Source organism: Cricetulus griseus, assembly GCF_003668045.3.
Source record: "Cricetulus griseus strain 17A/GY chromosome 1 unlocalized genomic scaffold, alternate assembly CriGri-PICRH-1.0 chr1_0, whole genome shotgun sequence".
NCBI lineage: Eukaryota > Metazoa > Chordata > Mammalia > Rodentia > Cricetidae > Cricetulus > Cricetulus griseus.
In genome coordinates, this window is record NW_023276806.1 from 69,720,622 (window position 1) to 69,741,804 (window position 21,183).

At 46.8% G+C, this 21,183-nt stretch overlaps 1 protein-coding gene across 1 annotated transcript in view; it reads right to left on the minus strand.

The window, feature by feature from the left end:
- The window catches only part of Tmem154 (transmembrane protein 154), a 39,719-nt gene extending 19,175 nt beyond the window's left edge, over positions 1-20,544 (minus strand). Inside the window, exons 1-4 of the mRNA XM_035451334.1 lie at positions 20,428-20,544; positions 9,769-9,819; positions 9,371-9,440; positions 7,687-7,845 (exon numbers count right to left, since the gene is read on the minus strand). Of these exons, the coding sequence (XP_035307225.1) occupies positions 7,687-7,845; positions 9,371-9,440; positions 9,769-9,819; positions 20,428-20,544 (397 nt within the window). The remainder of the gene's footprint in view (positions 1-7,686; positions 7,846-9,370; positions 9,441-9,768; positions 9,820-20,427) is intronic.
- Between the last annotated feature and the right edge of the window lie 639 nt (positions 20,545-21,183).

Below are 21,183 nucleotides of genomic sequence, written 5' to 3' on the forward strand. Positions count from 1 at the left end.
CAGACCGATCCATTTAAGTGAGTTGGGGAACATATGTAGAAAGGAACCTTAAGAACAAAGTGAATAGGTGTATACACTGTTAAGTGGTTGTTTGTGTTTTCTATTGATCACTTAAAAAATAATTGTTCAGTATTTGTGCAACCTGATTATAAGGTGGCCAGGAATAAAATAGGAACAAATGGCCATACCAAAGATACTGGGAACCAGTCTGGTTATGGAGAATTGACTGTCTGTGATACACAGAGAAGCTAGTGCCAAGGAGAAGGATAGCACCATTGGGCAGCTTTGCTCACGGACCTCAGACTGTGCCCAAAGTGCCCTGCCCTTTCTCAGTTCACTGTCCACAAAGTGGCACCAAGTTATTATCCATGCCAGGTGGTAGTGGCACCATACCTTTAATCCCAGCACTCAAGAGGCAGAGGCAGGAGGATCTCTGAGTTCAAGGCCAGGCTAGTTTAGAGAGTGAGTTTCAGAACAGCCAGGGATACACAGAGAAGCCCTGTCTTTAAAAAACAATTATTATTATCTGAAATTATTTCCGCTACCCATTTCTCTATGGTCTGCTCTTTTGCTGTCTGGTACTCTCCTGGCACCTGCAAGTCTGGTATAAATAGTTGTTTACTGACTGAATGACTGAAGGAAATGTCAAATAGGTCCACAGGACTGGGACTGTTACTCCGAGGTAGAGAGCTTGAAGCACGCACAAGGCACTAGGTTCCATGGACAGCATTGCAACAGAGGGAGGGTAGGTGGGTCTGGGGTGGCATCATTAGTCTCCCCCATTTCCTGGCTACCAAGCTGGATACCTTCCTCACCCTAATGACTTTTCTCTTGGAAGCATGGGGTGTGCCTCTCATCACAGAGGAACACAGCCTTCGAGTGGTTTTCTTTCAAAAAGGTACCTGAACTGAAAACACAAAACATGAGGTGACAAATGCTTAATGCAAAGTCCCAAGTCCCTGTGATGAAAGGTTAGGTTTAGTACTTTTGTGCCCCAGGGTTGAGAGAGACAGAATAAGGCATTGGAGTACTGTGGGTCTCCTGTGTGCTTGATCAGGTCTCCACATTAGACAGTGGCTTCCCATACCTCTGCCCTGCATCCCCTCAACTGACTATGTATTCTGATTACAACTTCAAGGACATGAGTCAGGGCAAACATACTGAGTGACTACTGTCACTTAATAAAAGTTATGGAACCCATAGAATACAGAGTATCCAATGAAACAGCAATGCCTCTGCACCAGGGGAGAGAGCACATGGCCATTACACGTGGATGTTATAGTAAAGCACCCTGTCTCTCTTACCCCTGGGGCAAAACTCGGCAACCACTTGAATCTGATTTCTGAAACTCACAATGGGGTGAAGAAGCAGGAATAAGGAAGATGGGGCTAATTCATATGAAACAGAGAAATTCTAAAACCAAGAGAGATCTATTGCTTCTGTTTTAAAGAAAAGAAGCAGAGCAGAGGTGGGGGCGAAGCTTAGCAGAAGGCTTTCCTGGCACGAATGAAGCCCTGGTTCCAGCCCAGCAGTGTATAAAACTGAACATGCTGGAGCATACCTGTAAAACCAGCACTAAGAAGGTGGGGGGGTGGAGAATCGAGAGTTCAAAGTTATCCTTTGCTATACAGTGAGCTGGAGGCCTGCCTGTGGTACAAGACAGCCTGTCTCAAAAGCAAATGAGACAAAAGACAGACACCATCCCTGGAGGCCCTTCTCTTCTCCTACTCCCCTTCATTTTGCAGGCATTATTTCTGTGTTGTCTTTACCAACCGAGGCAGACTTTCTCATTTATTTTATGTTCCATACACTTTATTTCAAGTTTTCAAACCAACTTTCACTAGATTGAAGGCTAATGTCTCTGGAACTTATTCCCCAGTTTGGTTCTTGCATAAGTTTCCCCTTGAAATGCTGGTAACCACTGTCCTTTCTAAAAATGTTCATACAAATTGTCTGGGTCTAAAGTTCCTTCCACTTCAAGAAGAAGATGAGTACAAAGGCTTGTTCTATCCAACTTAGTGGTGGAGGAGGTAATAGCTGTTCGGAGTTGAAGATGCAGAATGGAAACTCTCACTCATTAGATGAATTGGGATTGTTAGGTGTATGTGCATATATGTTGTAAGCATGTGCTCAATTAGTTTATCCAATTTCCTAATTCTATGCCAAAATGTTAACTATAGCCTAAATCTTAGCCAGATTTGGTACTACATACCTATTATAATCTCAACAATTGGGAATTTGAGGCAGGAGGATTGTTAGTTGAGGCCAACCTTGGCCACCCAGCAAGATCTCATCTCAGTAAGATAGCTAACACTAAATCAATAATCTCAGGGCTGGTGACATGGCTCCATGGTGAACTGCTTGCTGTGCAAGCATGGAGCTGTGCAAGCATGGAGCTGTGCAAGCATGGAGCTGTGCAAGCATGGAGCTGCGCAAGCATGAAGACCTGAGTTTGGATTTCCATCAGCTGTGTAAGAGCCTTGCATGGAGGGATGTATGTCCATAACCTCAGCACTGGGGGGCAGGGGGTGGACACAGGTGGACCCTAGGGACTTAATAGTGAGCCAGTCTAACCAAAATGGCAAGCTCCAGGTTCAGCTGGAGATCCTGTCTCAAAAGATAAAGCAAGGAGTGATAGAGAAAGACTCTCAACAATGACCTTTGACCTTCACACATGCATGTATTGAGTGTTGGGACCCAAATTCTAATCCTCTACAAGAACAGTGAGAGCTCTAGCAGGGCTTAGTGGCACATGCCTTTAATCCCAGCAACTCAGGAGGCAGAGGCTTGTGGATCTCTGAGTTTAAGGCCAGCCTGATCTATAGAGGGAGTTCCAGTACAGCCAGAACTACACAGAGAAACCCTATCTCAAAAAACCAAAACAAACAAAGAAAAGAGGTCTTAACTTCTGAGCTGTCTTTCCAGCCCTTTGTTATCCTTTTCACCTGAAGCAAACAGAGCTACAGATATTGTTATAGTATGACTCTAGCATGACTCTGCAAATCTCATGTATTGAAGGCTTGACTGCCAGGTTGTGGCACTATTACCTGGTGATGGAACCTGTATTAGGTCACTGGAGGTATGGCCTTGAAGGAGATCCTGGGACCCAGTCCCCTCCCCATCTCTGCTTCTCAACTGTCTGACCATGAGCAGTTTTCTAAACCACAGACCCTTTACCATCATGTACCTCCTCACCACAGGCCCAAAGGCAACATGGGCCAACTGACCATGGACTCAAACCATGACCTAATGTAAATCTTTCTTCCTTAGAAATTCATATCTTCAGATAATTTACTTTGTTTATGTTCATTTGTTTGTTTTGGTTTTTGTCTCTTTTTGTTTACTGATCAGTTGGTTGGTATGAGGTTTGAACCTAGGGCCTCATGTGTGCTAGGCTATATCCCTAGCCCTTCCTCAGATATTTTATTACACTGACAGAAAGCTCAGTAAGAGGCATGGCTATACTTGATATAATTTCTATCCCTTACTCTCAAAAGTAAGCACTTAAAAATTAGTGTGTACCCATACTACATAGTGTGAATTCACCCACCTATGGCTCTATCTAAGTCATGCATAGCATAGTTTGGGGCACTTTAGGAACTTGAGGTAAACACGATGATTCTTTGGATAATAATATTGAGTTAAGGGTCTGTGCTGGTCTCAGATTTCATGGTTCAAGCAATCTCCTTGCTTCGGCTCCCAAAAATCTGGAACTGTTGACCTCATGCATATTAATCTCTTGTTTCTGGCCAGCGTTATTTCAAGACTGATCCAGCTTGATACTAGTAGCTCAGGTTCATCAAGCTCTCTCTATGGCCCTCATTCTAAAACTGCAAATTTCTATTCCCCCTTCTTCTGTGGATGGACATTAGATTTTCTTTTTCTCCCCTAGACTTACAAATGGCACAGTCAACATTGTTGGCTGCCCATTCTTGAGTGATCTGGAATAAGCCCTTGGGATGACAGGGTGAGAACATTTCCAAACTACCCTCCAGGATGCTGCACAGAAAAACTCCCCTCTCCAGCAACCTGATCCATTTAAGAAAATGTTCCCAATGGGCAACAGCTAGAAATACCAGATGAAACAAGAGAAGTTGCCTTTAAATTTATAAAAAAAATCTAAGGGAATCATCTCTGGAGAGGGTGGCATCACTGGTAATCCCAGCACTAAGAAAACGGAGGTCAGAGGACTGTGATTTTGAGCTAACCTGAGTTACAGAGGCAGACCCTATTTCACAAAACAGAACAGCTTTAAAACCCCTAAACAAACAAGATTATAGAGGAAATGAAAACCCAGAGCCTATCTAGTTATCAGGATTGCCTCAAAGACTTGGGCTCCAGAGATATAAGAGACCACACAATGCTTTTAAGGAATACTTTTCCAATAACTGTTTCCAAAGTTAAAGCTACAACACTGGGCCATGACCTAAAGGTTATGTCTGGTGGATAACAATACTCCACACTCAGTGTCAGCTGGGACAACCCCAACCCTGTGGAAGCCAGGCCTCCTCAGATCTTCAGTCTGGTTTAGTCGTCTTTACCTTTCTCACTGGTCACCTCCCCGACCCTATAGTTACTACTGGTTACTGACTGGCCTCACACTCTTGGTTCTGCTTTGATGGCTTACATCTTTCCAGAGGTGTTGACTCCCTCTCCATGCAATAGTCAGAGACTGAGTCCTACTGTCTGCCTGCCCCATGGCTGAGGTGAAGCCCAAGGTCCAGTCATAACTTCCTATAAACTCAACCCAGCCCTGGCCTCATTCCTAGTGTGTAGTATAGAGGAGGATGCTGTACTTTCCAGGAGTTAGGGGTTGATGGAGAGAATCTGGCACTAAATAATAGGTGAGCCATTCCCTGCAAGCCAGGCTCTGCCCTCAGTGCCCTCAAGACTTCCCTCATGACTGGGAAGCCAACAGTCCAGCAAGCAGCAAGAGTCAGTCTATACAAGTATTAGAAGAAAACCATCCAGTAGATAATAGCAAACATAAAGTGAATAGGATGGATAAATAACCATGCTTAAATAAAAAATTAAAAAAAAACATTTATATGTTAGACTTTCTAGAAATGCAAATCATGATCACTAAAACCAAAAGCTCAGTGGGCGGGTTAAGCTGCAGACTGCCCTGCATAGTTCCTGTTTCTCCACATCGTGGGCAGTGTTTGAGTGAGGGTGGTGCAAACTGTGGCAGGCTGGGCAAGCACAGGGCACGTTGTGTCTTCACAGAATTGAACCCATCCCAAAAGGCCCTCCCTCTCACAGTTTCCTGAACTTTGGAACTGTAGACACTTTTTAGTCCCATCCCCTGTTGTTTGGTTTGGTTTGCTGTTGTTTTTGTTGCTATTGTTGTTGAGGCTGGGTCTCTATATGGCCCAATTAAGCACTGACTCCAGTCCTTCTGAGCCCCCACCCCACCCCCATGCTAGGATCACAGGCATGCACCACCAATATCGTATTTGTCTTTTCTTCTGTACTCTTCTCCTTCTTCTCTCTTCTCTTTTGATTTGTTGTAGTTTTGGATCCCCAAGACCACTGCCTCTCTGGAGTCAGTTCTCAGCTGTGCAGGGGACATTCCCACACCCCAAAGCCTCTCATCTGGTGGCTTTTTTTTTGCATTCTGTTCTTCTGCTCTTAACTCTGCTAGTCCCCAGCTTCTCTGCTCACTCTGCATCTTCTTCAGCTCTACTTCCCTTACAGCAGCCCACATTAAAAACCAACTCTCGCCATTCCTTTTCCTGTGGACAGGTCTTGGCCAAGGCAAACAAATACCATTCTGTTACTAATATGCAGGGACCACAAAACTTGGTCTTCCTATACACAGACCTCCATTCCAGCTTGCTGAAGACCCCACGCTGGCTGAGATGTGCTGTTCAGAGTTCGTCTCAACTATGCTCATTGATTTGGTCAAAATCCAAAGAAAGCTGTTTTCCTACTTGCCTCCTGCTTGTTTCCCAGGGGATAATTTCACTTGAGATGGTTCTCAGTTCTGAACCAGGCTGTCCATCAAAGACAAGCTGACACACAGAGAATGAGGTTAGCCTCCTGCAGCTGGAAGTACTATATAGTCTTGCTTATTTGTTGTCATAAAGGCTTCGTTTGGGGTAGATCTCAGAAGATGCTTGCAGTAGAGAGGGCGGCACTGTTCAGGAGATGAGACTTTTCTACTAAACATCCCCAGACACTTTATTTTTTAATAACTAAAGGCATAAAAAAACTGTAATCTAACTCATATTCTTAAGCACCACTGGTTCAAAAGGATATGCACTGATTGCTTTAAAATCTAAGCTTTAGTGTGGAATAGCCTTTCCCTTAACTAAAGTTCAAGCACCCAGCCTTTAGTATGCAGCTTTCTGCCAGTGGTGTTTTTACATCTTTTAGACACTGGGGATACAGGCAGGGCCCAAGCAGCATGGTGGCTTATGGAGACGCTCTCTGCACAAAGCACTGCAACCATGTTTCACCTCTAGCTTCTGACTTCCCTCTGTACCACCTGCTTTCAGGGCTCTGTGACTGTTGAAGATCAGCCTCACAGCCATTTCAGGGATGGCTTTAATATTTGTTAACAATTACTGAGTTCCTAGTGTATGCTAAGCTCTGACAGAGCTTAGGAAAGTCAAAGATAAATGAAAGAGGATTTTTTTCTGCATGTGCTCATGGCTCCTTCCACTTCCTCCCAGCTCCAAAGCCCAGTGCACAAAACAAGGATGCACTTCCCATCTCACTTTGAAAGTAACACACACCCCCACATGTTACTTCAGACACTTGCTCACACCACGGAGAGAGTGCCCTGCAAGAGAGCCTGAGAGGCTGGTAGAGGCGTGGAAGCTGTGGTTTCTGTGTCATCAGTGCCTGATGTCACCATCCTATCTAAATAACAATGGCACATTTTCCTTCTGCTTTAGATACAGCCCTTCCCTAGAAGCAGGCATTTTCTACCCATCCCCAGAAACCATGGACCGCAAGTGCATCTACAAAGGGCAAGTCAACAGAACCTTCAGTGGCAACTGAGAGAGTGTTTGCCTGTTGTAGCAACTGCCAAGAGAGCCAGTCAACAGCTGCTCAGTCTCACATATTGAGATGTAGTACTGTTTCTCCCAATACCTCGATTGCCTGTAATCATATTAGCCTTTAAAGCAAATGTTCATTAGTAACAATGGGTGCAAAGAAAACATCCCCATGGTACCAAGACCAAAGAAAACCAAATCAAAGAATTATCTGGATGTTAGAGCTGCTGAATGGATGCCTGGTATCTCATTTCCCTTTTAAATCTTTTTCCAAGAGTATAGTTCCATACTCTAGTTGTTTGTTTGTTTCTCCCCAAGAAGTTTTTGCAATTGGCAGAGTTCTCAACTATTAAAGTGAAATCATTACTTCTGTCTTTTAGCAGACTGGAACATTCTTTTCCATGAACTGCCAAAAAGTTTATGGTTTTCTTAATATGCCCAGTAAAGCTGATTAATTACAGGGATCATAAAAGGCAAAGATAGCCGGGGGTTTAGAACAAGCAAGAGGCTGCGATGAAAGCAAGACCTCCAGCCCTGCCCTTCTAAAGACAGTTTTAGTTTTCTTCGCTTTTAAGTCTCACCGAAAGGACTGGGTTTTCTAGGTGGGACCCTCCCCGAAAAAGTCCCATAGCCGCGGGCACCTACAGGTTTCTATCCTTGTTCCCAGCTGGAGGTCGCTTACCCTGGTCGGAGTGACCGAACGCGAGCCCCAGGGCCAAGACCAGGGCAATGCACAGGGCGGTCATCTCAGCTGGCTCGCCCTCGCTCAGGATGCTGCGGAGCCCCGGCCTCCCTCCGACGCGCACATTTCCTGTTTCCTGCTCCTTTGGGTCGGTGCTCACTTGAAGGAGAGGTGTTTGCCTGATTTTTAGGAAGTGATGTAACTCTGCAGGAGCCTGTCAGACTGGCAAGGGTTGCAACAGAGGAGCTGCTCGCCCAGCACTGATTCAGTTAGCACCTCCCTAGCCTTCGGGAGCCTGGGCCTCTACCTTTCTGTCGCTGAGAAACTGAGTCCGTTGCTCAGGTGTCATTCAGTATCAGGAGGGGGCCTGGACCACAAACCTCTTCTGACTTGGCAAGTTTGCACGCCTCTCTAGCGGATCTCTGGAGCTGTCCAGAGCCTTGGATAGCACTGCCCTGAACTCGGTGCTGATGATATTTTCTCAAATCGGCGCTGTCTGGTAACAGCCATTAGCCACATTGTCTGCTGTGCACTGGACTGAGGCTCGTGTTTAGTGAACTTTTACATTAAGTAAACTTAATTTTAAATTTAAACGTCACACGCTTAGTGACTGTTGAGATGGACAGCGCCGACTGTTCAGGCAGCAGAAAACTGCCAGTCCATTGCTCCCCAACCAGCCAGGCTCATTCCTCTGCGTCAGCCCTCCAGTGCCTGCTTCCCAGACCCCCTATTTGGACCTACCAAAAATACTGCACCTTCCTTCCCTGGGAGAAATCTTTGCAAGGGAGACTGTACTCGCAGGTGGGAAGCAGACCTGTACCTCCTGACCTTTCTTTTACATGACAATTCGTTTCTACAGGGCTGTTAACCAGAAAAACAGGATTGAATAGGAGTAAGATAAGGCTAGAAATCCTACCCAGTAGAAACAATGAAGGAAGGAGGGTCTTTTGCATACCGGGGTGGCTAGATTGCTTTGGAGCCCTTCCCTTGGTTGGATTAGCATCTATGTACATTAATAACTAGTTACCTATTGCATTTGTTGTGGTGCCTAGAAGCAGGGAAGCAAAGAAGAGGCCAGCCTCAGACTCCTCTAAAGAGGAATGCCACTCTCCCCATCCCATCCCAGGTGAGCCGCTAGATGTAAGCATACCAACTGACCAGGCTTCCTCAGTCCCTGACACAGCCATGAACTTGTTCTTTGGCCCACTGCTTTCCAGTGTTGACCTCAGTTCTTGTCTGCATAAATAGTGGCGATTCACATGATAACCAGTGTGTTTGCAGACTTACAGAATGCATCTGAAAGTCTTAAAGTGACGAGCCACTCTTGATACACTACACTCTTGCCTTTGGGAACAATGCAAAAGAAAATAGATGTGTTCAGAACTGGATGACGTATCAGAAAGCAGCAGAGTGGGAGCTATTCATCACACTCTTGCAGAGAGTCACTGGGCCCCAGGCTCCAAGACACTGTGGTACAGAGTACAGGTGGCAGTTATTCCTGTGGGAGTGAGTTTTAATTCAGCTGTGACACACACCTGCAAAAGAGAAGGCCTGGGACCTGGGAGTTCTGAGCTTCATTTTGTCATTGTCATCCTCCTCTTAAACACAGCTTTGGCTCTTGGGCTGAGGCACACATTTGACAAGGGAGAGGCTCAATTCCTTCCAGTCAGATCTCCCAACGAACCCCAGGCATGGGCACACAGTTTAGTGTCCACAAGCCGGCTCTGTGTCAGTTCTGAGCGGTGAGAGTCACTCTGTTAGAATGATGGGCAACAGACGGCAAGACTGCAGAGCCCCCCTGCACAGCGTATCATTTTCTTTTGACCTCTGTGCTCACTAAGACCCTTATCATGATGCAGTGGCTCTTAGGGAAAGAAAATTACCATTATTGATCGGAAAGTGGTAACACCCCAGAGACTCACCCACTGCAGCTAAAATCACCAGGGACTGTGTGGCAGGAAAAGGGCTATTTACCTCTGGTTGTTCTCATTTCACCAACCATTAATTTTAGAAAGTGCCTGCTAGGGCCTCAGATTAAATTCTGGTACACTCTCAGCAAGAAATCAGGGCCTCAGTCCTCACCCTGAGGCACTGGTCTTTGTGACTGGCAGGCCCACAGGTGCCTGTAGATGGCTGTGGAACAGCAAGGAGAAAAGGATCAGGGGTGTCCAGGACATGCCCTGACCCCTCACAGGCTCAAGGGGGTCACAGACGTGAGCCAGTTTCTAGCTTTGACTCTAAGGCTGCTGACTCCCTTTCCCTGAGAGTATGGCTTTTCCAGCCATCCGTTCACTCTACAGAAGTGACTCCCTGACACTACCATTGCTTTCTGTCTGTGTCCGCACTTCAACTCCATGGACCACAGAGGCTGAGGAAGCCCAAGGACTCAATGGAGAAGCATGAAGCTCTCAATGTGAATGCCAGCTTTGTGTCCATAATTCATTCCCTTCTGCCCAAACTGTGTTCTTGCCAACATACCCATGCCAACATGCACGCACACACACACACACACACACACACACACACACACACACTTCATGTGGTGTTATACAGGTGCAGTACTACCTCACACACTCATGCACAGACACAGTGGTGCACACACCACACACAGGTGTACCCATGCTTGTACACACTCCCCCCTCACATCCTCATAAATGCACTCAAAGCTCTCCTTCCACACACATTCCTGCACACCATGGAATAGAGCAAACAAGAACAAACAGTGGCCAATTAATTCCAAGCTCATCCTAGCAAGGGAGCTGGCTACTCTCTTTGGCAGAAACCTTGAGGCAGGCCGGAGCTGAGGAAGCATCCCAGGGAATCAAGTGAGAGGCTACAGGCAGGCTCCATGAAAGTTCAGGCTACAGGAAGTTGAGGCTGTTGTTTTCCGCCACTGGTGGACAGTCTGCCCTTGGCTTCTCCAGAATCAGACAGTGGAATAAATATCTGTCTCTGTCAGACAGTGACCTTCCTGCAGTGTTGCTTTACAGCAGGCTGTCTTCTGAAATGGCTACTGGAGACAAGAAGGTTTGCTGGGCTGTCGCAGGTCCAGAGCCAAGTGCTTTTGCACATATGATCAGATATTGCCATTTGTATATTTGGCTTCCTATGATCACCCCATGTACACTCGCATACTTCTACAGTGTTCTCACACTCTGAAACACCCACAAACACACACTGCTGCAAATTTCCCAGACCATTTTTTTTCTGTGTCTAGAGAAGGGGCTGGCAGCTCCCTGGTACTTACTAAGCAGAAGCAGGCCCTCAGACAAGGTTACTGACAGCAGTAGAGGCTATAAATCCTCTTGAAGGCAACATGGATGGAGTGGGGGAAGCCAATGAGGGCCCCAGGAACCAAAGACATGCCAGAGAGAGCAGGTGGGAGTAATGGCTAGAGCAGCAAGAGGAGAATAAATCCCAGTGTGTGCAGAGAGCTGCAGCCCGGTGGGGGTGGTGGCATAAGGCTAGCTTGCTCCCTACATTTGGAGGGGCAGTGCATGGCCAGCTGAACCTGAATGGCCAGCTTCCTCCTTACAAGTATAGCTGCACTGCCCCTTCATCCTGGCTGCCAGCTCTTGTCCCACACTCTTTGCTGGTCATTTAGTTAACTGACTTCTTGTGAGACAGATGAGGGCAACTAACATTTCACTAGGTTCTGGGCATGTGTTAGGTATTGTTTACAACTGTTAAAACTGCTGTTAATTATTGTCAACAAGCACTCCTTCTGAAACTCTTTTTCTATAAGGAAGCAGAGACATGGATGGAACAGTTTGAAACAAACAGGCTATAGGTTTTACAGCCAACTGGACTATCCTTGCTAGCTTGCTGGCACCAGTGATCTTGAATATCCACAGAGGGCTAAGCCTCCTGAACCATTTCCACCTTGGCCAGAGGGGGAGCACTTCCTCTGGTAAAGGGACTACTATAATGGGGGGGGCACAATATACATGAGGGGGGCAGACAATCCAACAAGTCCATGATTGATCCAAAACACAAGCCTCCACAACCGTGATTGGTTCTAAACCAACAGCTGCAACAGGTCAAACTGAAGGGACCAGTTCCCCTTTTGGCAGCCAGAACACGTGCTTGTCTGACCTTGTCCTAGACACTAGAAAGTCAGATGCCTGCCTCGTGACAAGGAACCAATCAGATGTTAGCTGGTGGCGCTATGCTTTTACGACCCTGGATGTACTTTACAGACAAGCGCACAGCAATGGCGCACAGAGCATAGCAACCACCCTGGGAGGGCCTATGGGCCATAACAACCAGTTGGCCAATCAACACAGGGCAAGCCCTCCAAGCCTGGAGGCACACCAATCATGAGCCTCTGCGTACCCCTAGACACTCCCCTTAGGCTGCCCTACAAGATCTCTCTCTGCAGCGGTTGGAGCTGTCTTTGCTAGCCATCCGCCATGGCGGGTGGGTGAAAGACCCAAGCTAACATGGGGTTAGCTCATAAAAAAAAAAAAAAAACACAATAAAGCCTCATGCAGTTTGCAGCAAGCTCTCAAATCTGCCTGGTGTTTGGGGTGACCTCGGTCGTGGCCTGGGACCCCGGATACCTGAGTTTTCTGGGGGTCTAACAAAACAAAGGGGTGTGATGGATGTAAGCACTTCCCCACTCTTGTAGTCTGTGACCCAGGCTGCTTAGATTCAGTTGGGGAGTCTGCTGCCAAGTGCCTTCCTATGCTGCAACACTGGGGCCTGGAATGCTCTTGCCTTCCCTGCTTTAGTGTGTGCTGAGTTGGTAAAAAGAAGACAGAAACAGTGTCAGTGGGTGTAGTTTTACAGCTAAGCAAGCATCCACCAGAGTTGAAGCAGCTTTGGCTTGGTTCTGAAGGCACTATGGATCAATTGTGTGGGCATGTGCACAGCTCCTTCTCTGTAGACAGCTAAGACCTTGAAGGCATCAGATGGTCGTTCATACACCATGAACAAAGTAGTGGGTTGACAGGAGAGAGCAGACAGGTTATAAAAGGATAAAGGGCTGTCAGGCGCCAGAGAAGAGAACCTGCAGGTCCCAGTCTCCAGAAAGGCTCCAGAGAGATGTCCAGAATCAGAAGGATCTCAGGCCCAGGACTGAGAGTGGTAACCCGCTGCCACCAATGGCCAGGAGTTCCAGTACCAAAGATTACAACAGAACAACGGAGAGCACCGTTCACTATTGCTGTCCCCTGCTCACCGTTATTGCCCCCTGCTCACTGTTACTGCCCCCTGCTCACTGTTGCTGCCCCCTGCTCACTATTGCTCCCACCTGCTTGCTGTGTGCTCAAGTCTGTCAAACACTGGAAAGGAAGGAAAGCTTTGAGATCAGCATCTGTGGTGCTGCTCCTTGCCCAGAGACTGTGTTTATTCAGAGTTAAAGATCTTCAGCAGCTCATTGATGACACGGGGGGGGGGGGGGAGGAGCACTTCTCCCCACAGAACCCAGCCCTGGCCTCCTTCAGGACAACATGCAGAGATGAAAGCCTGGCTGCCACAAAAGGAAAGGGAAAGGGTTGTAAATGGGGATTAAGGGGGCAGCTAGCATGAAGAATGGAATACAGAGATGGGGTTCAGAGGGCCCTTGGGCAGCATCTGGGAGGAGGCCCCAAAAGCTGATGTCCCTCTGTCTTCTCCAGTCTGTCCTCAACACTTCAGGACAAATCAGTAAGTGAATAAACTTCCTTTTATGATAGTATTTTTTTTTAAGTGGGCTTTTCTAGGGAGGACACCTACATTAGAGTTATTTTGGGTAACTTATCAGAGTTCAGTCCTGGGCTACACCCTGAAACTACTGAGTGCCAATCTCCAGTCCAGAACTCTGCATGTTAAATGATGTTGAGGGGGGTTTTACATACTAAAAATAAATCTGAGAAACCTGCTCGAATGTTTCAGTTTTAGTTCCTGGAAAAAAAAAAGTATTCTTTTTCTCAACAAATAGGAAGTAAATAGCACCTATTGTTTCCCCCTTTGCCTTCACTGAAGGGAGCTTGGAACTAAAAGTGAGGCTTTAACTGTCATCTGCCCAGGTTTCCTTACTGAATGAGCTTTCAAGACTCAGATAAGTGCCTCCCCCACCCCTCCACGGCCCTCCCCAAGTCCCCTCCCTTCCCCTCTACCACCTTACTCCACAACCCCTCCACAAACACCTCCCCAGCTCCCCTCCCCAACCCCCTTCAAATCCCTCCAACTCCACTCTACAACTTTACTCTCCAACCCCCTCCACAACCCTCCACAACCCCTCCACAACTCCCCTCCTCAACCCCCCTCCACAATTCTCCTTTCAACCCCCAAGCTGGGCCATCATCCTGTCTTCCCTTCTTGTGAGACCCATCAGAATACAGCAGGAAGATCTGTTTGTATCTCTGACACCCCCCCCCCAACAGTTTTAGTCATCTGTGGCCTCCCACGCCTCTTAGAGGGAATTAAGCTTCCTTCCATGGTAGTTTCCTTTTTGATTGTATCTTACTGTCTTTCCCCCCACTCCCATGTCTCTTAAAACATTTTTGCAAGTAAGGCATACCTAGTATTGATACCGAAGTCTGCTCTAGAACATGCATGCATGTCAATGATCTCCTTTTTGTCTCTTCAGTGTTTGTTTTGTGTGTAGTGGGAGGGATGGACTCTAGGACCTTGTGCATGCTTGACAAGGGTTCTGCCCAGTCCTTGTTTTCCTGTTTCATTGTGCATTCCACATTCACAGTTGATGGTGTCCCAACCAGCTAAATCCTCAACACCAACAAAACTTGAAAATACAAAGACACCAAGGTTTTGAAAATACAGCAAATGATAAAAGAATTAAGGAAGCTGCTATGAGGAACAACTCCAATGCAGGGTACTTGTGTGGGCAGTGCCACAAATAACTTCAGAGGATGTTGTAGCCACAGAGAGAGGAGAGGAAAGTAATGAATGACTATTGTTTTTATCAAAATATACCTGGGAGTGTGGCACAGTGGCAGAACACTTGCCTAGCATTCAAGAGGCCCTGGGTTCCATCTCCAACACTCAGAAATATTACAACACTAAAGAAATACAATACATATTTGCAACAAAATGATAAGGATGCATAAGTTCCAAGCTGAGATCATTCTTTTTAATCTCCCTGTCTCTGTCTGTCTCTGTCTGTCTGTCTGTCTGTCTGTCTGTCTGTCTCTCTCTCTCTCTCTCTCTGTGTGTGTGTGTGTGTGTGTGTGTGTGTGTGTGTGTGTGTGACTGTAGTGCCTGCAGAGACCAGAAGAGGGCAGCAGATTCCCTGGAGCTGGAGTTAAAAGAGGTTGTCAGACATGGGTGCAAGGAATCCAATTCCTATTCTCTGGAGGAGCAGTAAGGGCTTTTAACTGCTAAGCCATCTCTCCAGCCCCGAAGTTATTCTTTTAATCCTTGTGGGGTTTTCTCCTGTACATGGCAGGTGATGTAACACCCAGCACTCATTCCTGCCACTAGCAGTTGTTATCAAAGCTCCACTAACACACAATATTCACCTCTGTGGGGAAATGGTGACTTACTCTGTTTTTCTGACAGTCATCTCTTTTGAACTCCAGTACACCCTGCAATGGTGATATGGATAGGGTCATTTTCAAACACAGTCAGTGCAGTGATTTCCCATGGTTCAGAACCAGCTTAGTTTAGGAGTGTTTTCTCTAGGATTGCCTTGGAAATTCCAAAGAATCAGCAAGGGAGGTTGTAACAATAAGTCTTTCCGCCAGCCGCCTGAGCCCCGCCGCCATGCGGGCACCCAAAATAACACACAGAGATTAATATTAGGTACAATGCTGCTGGCCAATGACTAGGATTTCTTATATGCTAGCTCAGTTTTAATTATCACCCATAACTATCAATCTATATATTTTATAAAGACTTATCTTATGGAGGACACCAGTGGAATGTGTCCTGTCTTCCTGGGATCACATGGCAGCTCCACAGAGAAGAGAGGAAGAGGAAGAGAGTGATATCCTGCTTGTCCCTGCTTAGATTCTGAGTCTGCCTGCTATGTCACTTCCTGCCTGGATCACAAGACTTCTCTTTACTACATTTCCCAGAATCCTCCTCAACTCTTAGTCCCACCTATCTTGCTTCCCTGTTGGCCAACAGTGCTTTATTCAACAATCAATAAGATAAACATACACAGAAGTACTTCCCCCATCAGGAGGTGGTTTCCAAAATGGAGTTCTGGACCTTAGAAGATCAAAAGCCAAAACCAAACTCTGTGTTTATCCTTGTATCTTATCTGTGGCCTCTTCTACCTAGACCCCATGGTGTCACTTGTTACTCTGGGTGTAAACAAAGTGTCCAGGGACCCCCAAACACACACCACTCTCCTGCAGTGGTTGTGATGATTTCTCTAGAGACACAGCAAACTCCCATCAGGGAAGGAATGGATGTAGTGACACACTGTTGGTCCACAGAACTGAGAGTCAGTAGGACTGAAGGCTAGAGACATAGACCAGTGGTTAAGCGCACTTACTGAGAGAACCCAAGTTTGGTTCCCAGTGCTCATGCTAGGTGGCTCACAATGGCCTGTAACTCCAGCTGCAAAATTCTTTGCTGGCCTTCACAATCTCCTGCATGCACACATGACATATACTAATAAAGATACACATACACCTAAATAAACCTTGAAAACAAGAGAAATTACAGGCTGGCTAAGATCCCAGAGCCTCAGCACAGGTTCTATACAACCATCAGATAAAGGTTTTCAGAGGAAAGGCTCAGCTCTATTAGACAGGCTGCTGCAAACCCCTGCTAGCCAGATTCCTCCACCTCCACCTCCACCTCTTAACATTCTCTCTCTCTCTCTCTCTCTCTCTCTCTCTCTCTCTCTCTCTCTCTGTGTGTGTGTGTGTGTGTGTGTGTGTGTGTGTGTGTGTGTGTGTGTGTGGTGTGTGTGTGTGTGTGTGTGTGTGTGTGTGTGTGTGTATGTGTAGGAGCACACACTGTAGCCCACATGTCCCAGGTCTCTGATCGAGATCCCCAGGCTTTGCAGCAAACTCGTTCACTGAGCAAGCTGAGCCATTTTGACAGCCCTAGCCAGGTTCCTGAGCCTGCTCATCATCACCAAGATCCAGAGAGGAAAGGCACACAGCTTTCTCCCACACCAAAATAAAAGAGAGAGGAAGGAGGAAGCAAGGCAGCCTTAAACCATAAACACCCATAAATACTGTGGGTCAGATAATCTCACAAGGGAAGAGGAAGGAAATAAACACAGCAGAAGGAGCTGGAGGTGAGCCCTGTCCATTCTGTGAAACAACAGGTGCAGAACTTATCTGAAACTAAGAACAGAAGTTTTCAAGTCCGGTGGTGTGATCATTTCCGCTACAACCACACAGGATGCCCAGTCCTGGTGGTAACAACATGCTTCAGCACCCACAGGTCAGCTGCAACTTTCCTGAGTGGCAAGGAGTCACGGGCTTATATATCTCGGGATATGTCCTCTCTCTGAAAAAATGGTGCCTCCTTTCAGAGTATGGATTGGTGCTTCCTTTTCAAATGGCCGTTGTTTATGCCTACCCTTGTGGACCCTTAGCTCTTCCAGGCCCTGGATTCTTAATGTTGTGCCAGGCTGTTGAAGACTTGCCCTCAGCACTGAACTATGGCTGGAAGAGAGAGTGTGGCAGGTGTGGACAAAAATCTGGAAGAATCCTCCCAACACTGTACCTGTGACCTTGTACTTCTGGGAGCTGCCAACATGAGCCCCAGAAGGTTATACTGACTCCAAGGACACCAGAAATCTGGGGCAACCCAGCTTAGCTGAGCACGAACGTGAAGATAGATGCTGATGATGACAAACTATGGAGGTATTTAGGTTAAGTCTTGCATGGACTTAGTGCAGCAACAGCCCTGGGAAGAAAGGTTGTTCACACTCAACAAAGTCACCTTCATCCCTCCTCCTTCAGGAGCCCCCTGCTCAACCCAGAGCCAGATGTTTCCAAGAGTGCAGGTGTGCTCTGTTAACCATGGTGGTCCTGGGTTGCCACATCACTGGACAGCTGCAGGAGAACCCTGTTCCCAGAGGTGGTGACTGGAGACAAAACTAACATTGAACCATTTAAGCTGCACTCATGACCTTGATCTCCTCATACTCGCATTGTGTGACCTAGACAAATTGCACCGACTGCTTCAGGAAGTGGGATCCTTGTCTAGATTAATTTGATCACTTCCTTCTACTCAAAGGCCCACAGCAGAGCCTGCAGTTCATTAGTACACACTGAATGAACAAAACAGAGAGTCTGGGGCTGTAGATCTGGGGAAGAGTTCTGGCCTAGCATGCAGAGGCCTGGCTTTATATCCTCAGTGCTGCAAAAAGAAATAACAAAGAAAAATGAGAGAACCTAAAACTGGCCTTTATTCACACATTCACATGCCTGTGTGTGTGTGTGTGTGTGTGTGTGTGTGTGTGTGTATGTGTGTGAGTGTGTGAGTGTGTGTGTGTGTGTGTGTGTGTGTGTGTGTGTGTGTGTGATCTTTTCTTTGTGTTCGCACACCTGACTCTATACATGAACTGAAACCAAAGCTTCTCACCATCCTCCTGCTGGGAGTTTTAATTCCTGAGCCCTTGCAAGGGAGGCATTCACCAGAAGGAGCCCCAGTGCACAGCCGGCCTATGTTTTCTTTCCTGGGAATAGGGCTGTTTATTTCTATTGCATAAGCCTGTTTGTCTTCTTTCCTCAGGGTCCTTTGTCAAGCACCTCCTTGCTCATCCTGAAAAATAACCTGATACAATAGGATGGAGGCTTATGTTTCAGGTTTTGTCTAGGAATACCTGAAGGAGTTTGGTCTGCAATGAGGGGAGGTCGGGCAGACTATTGCCCACTCAAGCATTTGAAGCTGCTGGGGGTAGGGCCTGTTTTAGATGCTCAGGAAGCACTGAGCACCTCTTTTGACCACCTGTGGGCATAGAGCTCTGCCTGAGGACGGAATAGAAGGAAAGCATTGTCGCTGCATACAAATGTTAGCATGAAAAATCAATGAGAAAAAATATGCTTGCCTATGCAGGGAAAACTGGCAAGATAGTACTCACCAGGATAGACAGTGTCTCTGAGCAGGGAAGTGAAACGTTGGGTAGGAGGGACACAAGATGGAGAAAGAGAAATTGGAGTCACAGTGTCCTCAGAACTCTTCTGTACTACACAAAAATATAATAATAATAATACCAGGTAGTGTGTGTGTGTGTCTGTGTGGGTGTATCTCTGTGTGGGTGTGGGTAGTTGTAGTCGTGTGTGTGTGTGTGTGTGTGTGTGTGTGTGTGTGTGTGTGTATGTGTGTGTAGTGCTGTGTACTTGCAGGGGTGTCTGCCCTGCTCTCCAGCCTGTTTGCAGCTACATAGGCCAGGTTAGTTGGCCCACTAACTTTCTGTGGTACTCCTGTCTCTGTCCCCTCCCGGAAGGGATGCGCTGGGGTTACAGACACTTGTGCTGCCTGGCTTTTTAAAATGTGGCACTTCAAAGACATGAGCGAGCAGAAAGGTTGAGTCAGGGGAAGAATTGAAGAAAACAAGAATGGAGATACCATAATAGAGGGAGACAAATGTCTGGAGATCTACAAAGATGACACCAGCTAACAATCTAAGCAACAAAGGAGAGGCTACCTTAAATGCCCTCCCCTGATAATGAGATTAATGACTGACTTATATGCCACCCAATAGCTCTCATCCAGCAGCTGGTGGAAGAAGAAGCAGACACCCACAACTACTCACTGAACTGAACTGGAATCCAGATGCAAAGAAGGACAAGTGATGAGCAAAGGTGTCCAGACCAGGCTGGTGAAACCCACAGAAACAGCTGACCTGAACAATGGGGAACTCTTGCTCCCCAGGCTGATAGCTGGGATACCAGCATGGGACTGATCCAGACCCCAGGAACATGGGTTTCAGTGAGGAAACCTTGGAAATCTATGGGACCTCCTGTAGTAGTTCAGTACTTATCCCTAGCATAGGTGTGGACTTTGGGAGCCCATTCCACATAGAGGGATACTCCCTGAGCCAAGACACACGGGGGGGGGGGGGAAGCTACGCCCTATCCCAAAGAACACGATAGACTCTGATGACACCCTATGGAAGGCCTCATCCTCCAGGGAGAGCAGAAAGGATATATGATAGGTAGGGTTTTAGTTGGGGGGGGTGTAAGGGAGGAGGAGAGGGAAAGGGAACTGGGATTGACATGTAAAACAATCTTGTTTCTAATTCAAATTTTAAAAAAGGAAAAAAAATAATAAGGAAAAAAATGTGGCATTTTGTATCTAAATTCAGGGTTCCAGACTTACAGGGCAAGTGTTCCCCCAGTCTGAGGACTCCTTTTTTAATTCAGTATCAGGAAATTAAGTTTTGTTGCAGAAAAGTCTGTGGAGAGAATCCAAGGAAGCTACTGTGCCTGTGTGTGGATGGCTGCAAACACCTCATTATGAAGCATTGGCCCATACAGGGAAGTATGCCAACATGGGATGAAAACGAGCCTCATTCATTGGATGGCCAGAAAAGACCATAGCTGGGACAGTAGGAGCAAATAGCTGTGTGATCAGGGACACGAAGCTGATGGGTCTCAGCCAAGGCAGTTACCTTCAGAGGCATTTGGCACATTTTTGGTTGCCAGAACTTAGTGATGCCACTGGCATTTTGTAGGAGGCATTTCACAGCACCCGGTCCAGCCCCCCTACAACAAAGAGTCATCCAGCTCCAAATGCCGATAATGGAGGTGGAGAAACCCTGTGATGGCTGGTGGGAGTGATGAGATACATCTTTACATCCATTTGTTCCTTATCACAAACCTTGTAGTGGGCAGGACAGGCCTCTTTATCTTCTGAGAGCGCTGAGGCAACCGAAGGTCCAGGACTAACCAAGGGTGCAACACCTGGGGCCCAGGTTTCGGGCCTCAGCTCCTCCATTTACTGGTTCTCCAGAGGAACCTCAGCACAGCACAGCCTGCTTCTGCTACTGAGAAACTGGGGTCCCATCTTGGGTTCTTTGTCTCCTTGATGAAAAGAGTTAGGAGTGGATTCAGAAAGGAGTATGGGGACAATTTTATTAGAGTTTAAAGGAAAGCAACAGGTCAGACAAGTTGTATATATTTTGTCAGCCACCAGGACGATGGAGATGGAAAAGAGGAATCAGGAAGGAGACACAGGGCAGCGTGTTAGCAATGGTGGTCAGTGTTCAGTCATGGCAGCAGCAAGCAGCTACATGGTAAAAGCAAGGTCGCTTCTCAGAAAGAGTGAGGAAGCACAAAGCGACAGAAAAAAATCGTGCTTAGGCTTTAGCCATTATCCAAGGCAAAGAGGTAGAAAAGAGGAAAGGGGAAAGAAAAAAATAAAAGGTGGGCAGACTTATTAGAGCTGCAAGGCCACTGCCACTTAAGCAACTAAGGGCAAAAGTTCTGGGAAGGAAAAGAACATCAGCTCAACGAGGGTATAATTATTCCTCCTGTCCCTTTAGAATGGCTTTAGGGAATCAGCCTTGCTGTAGGGTGATCTCTTGGCCAGGTGACTGATGGGTTCTGTCAGAGCCCAGTACAATTCCATTAGCAA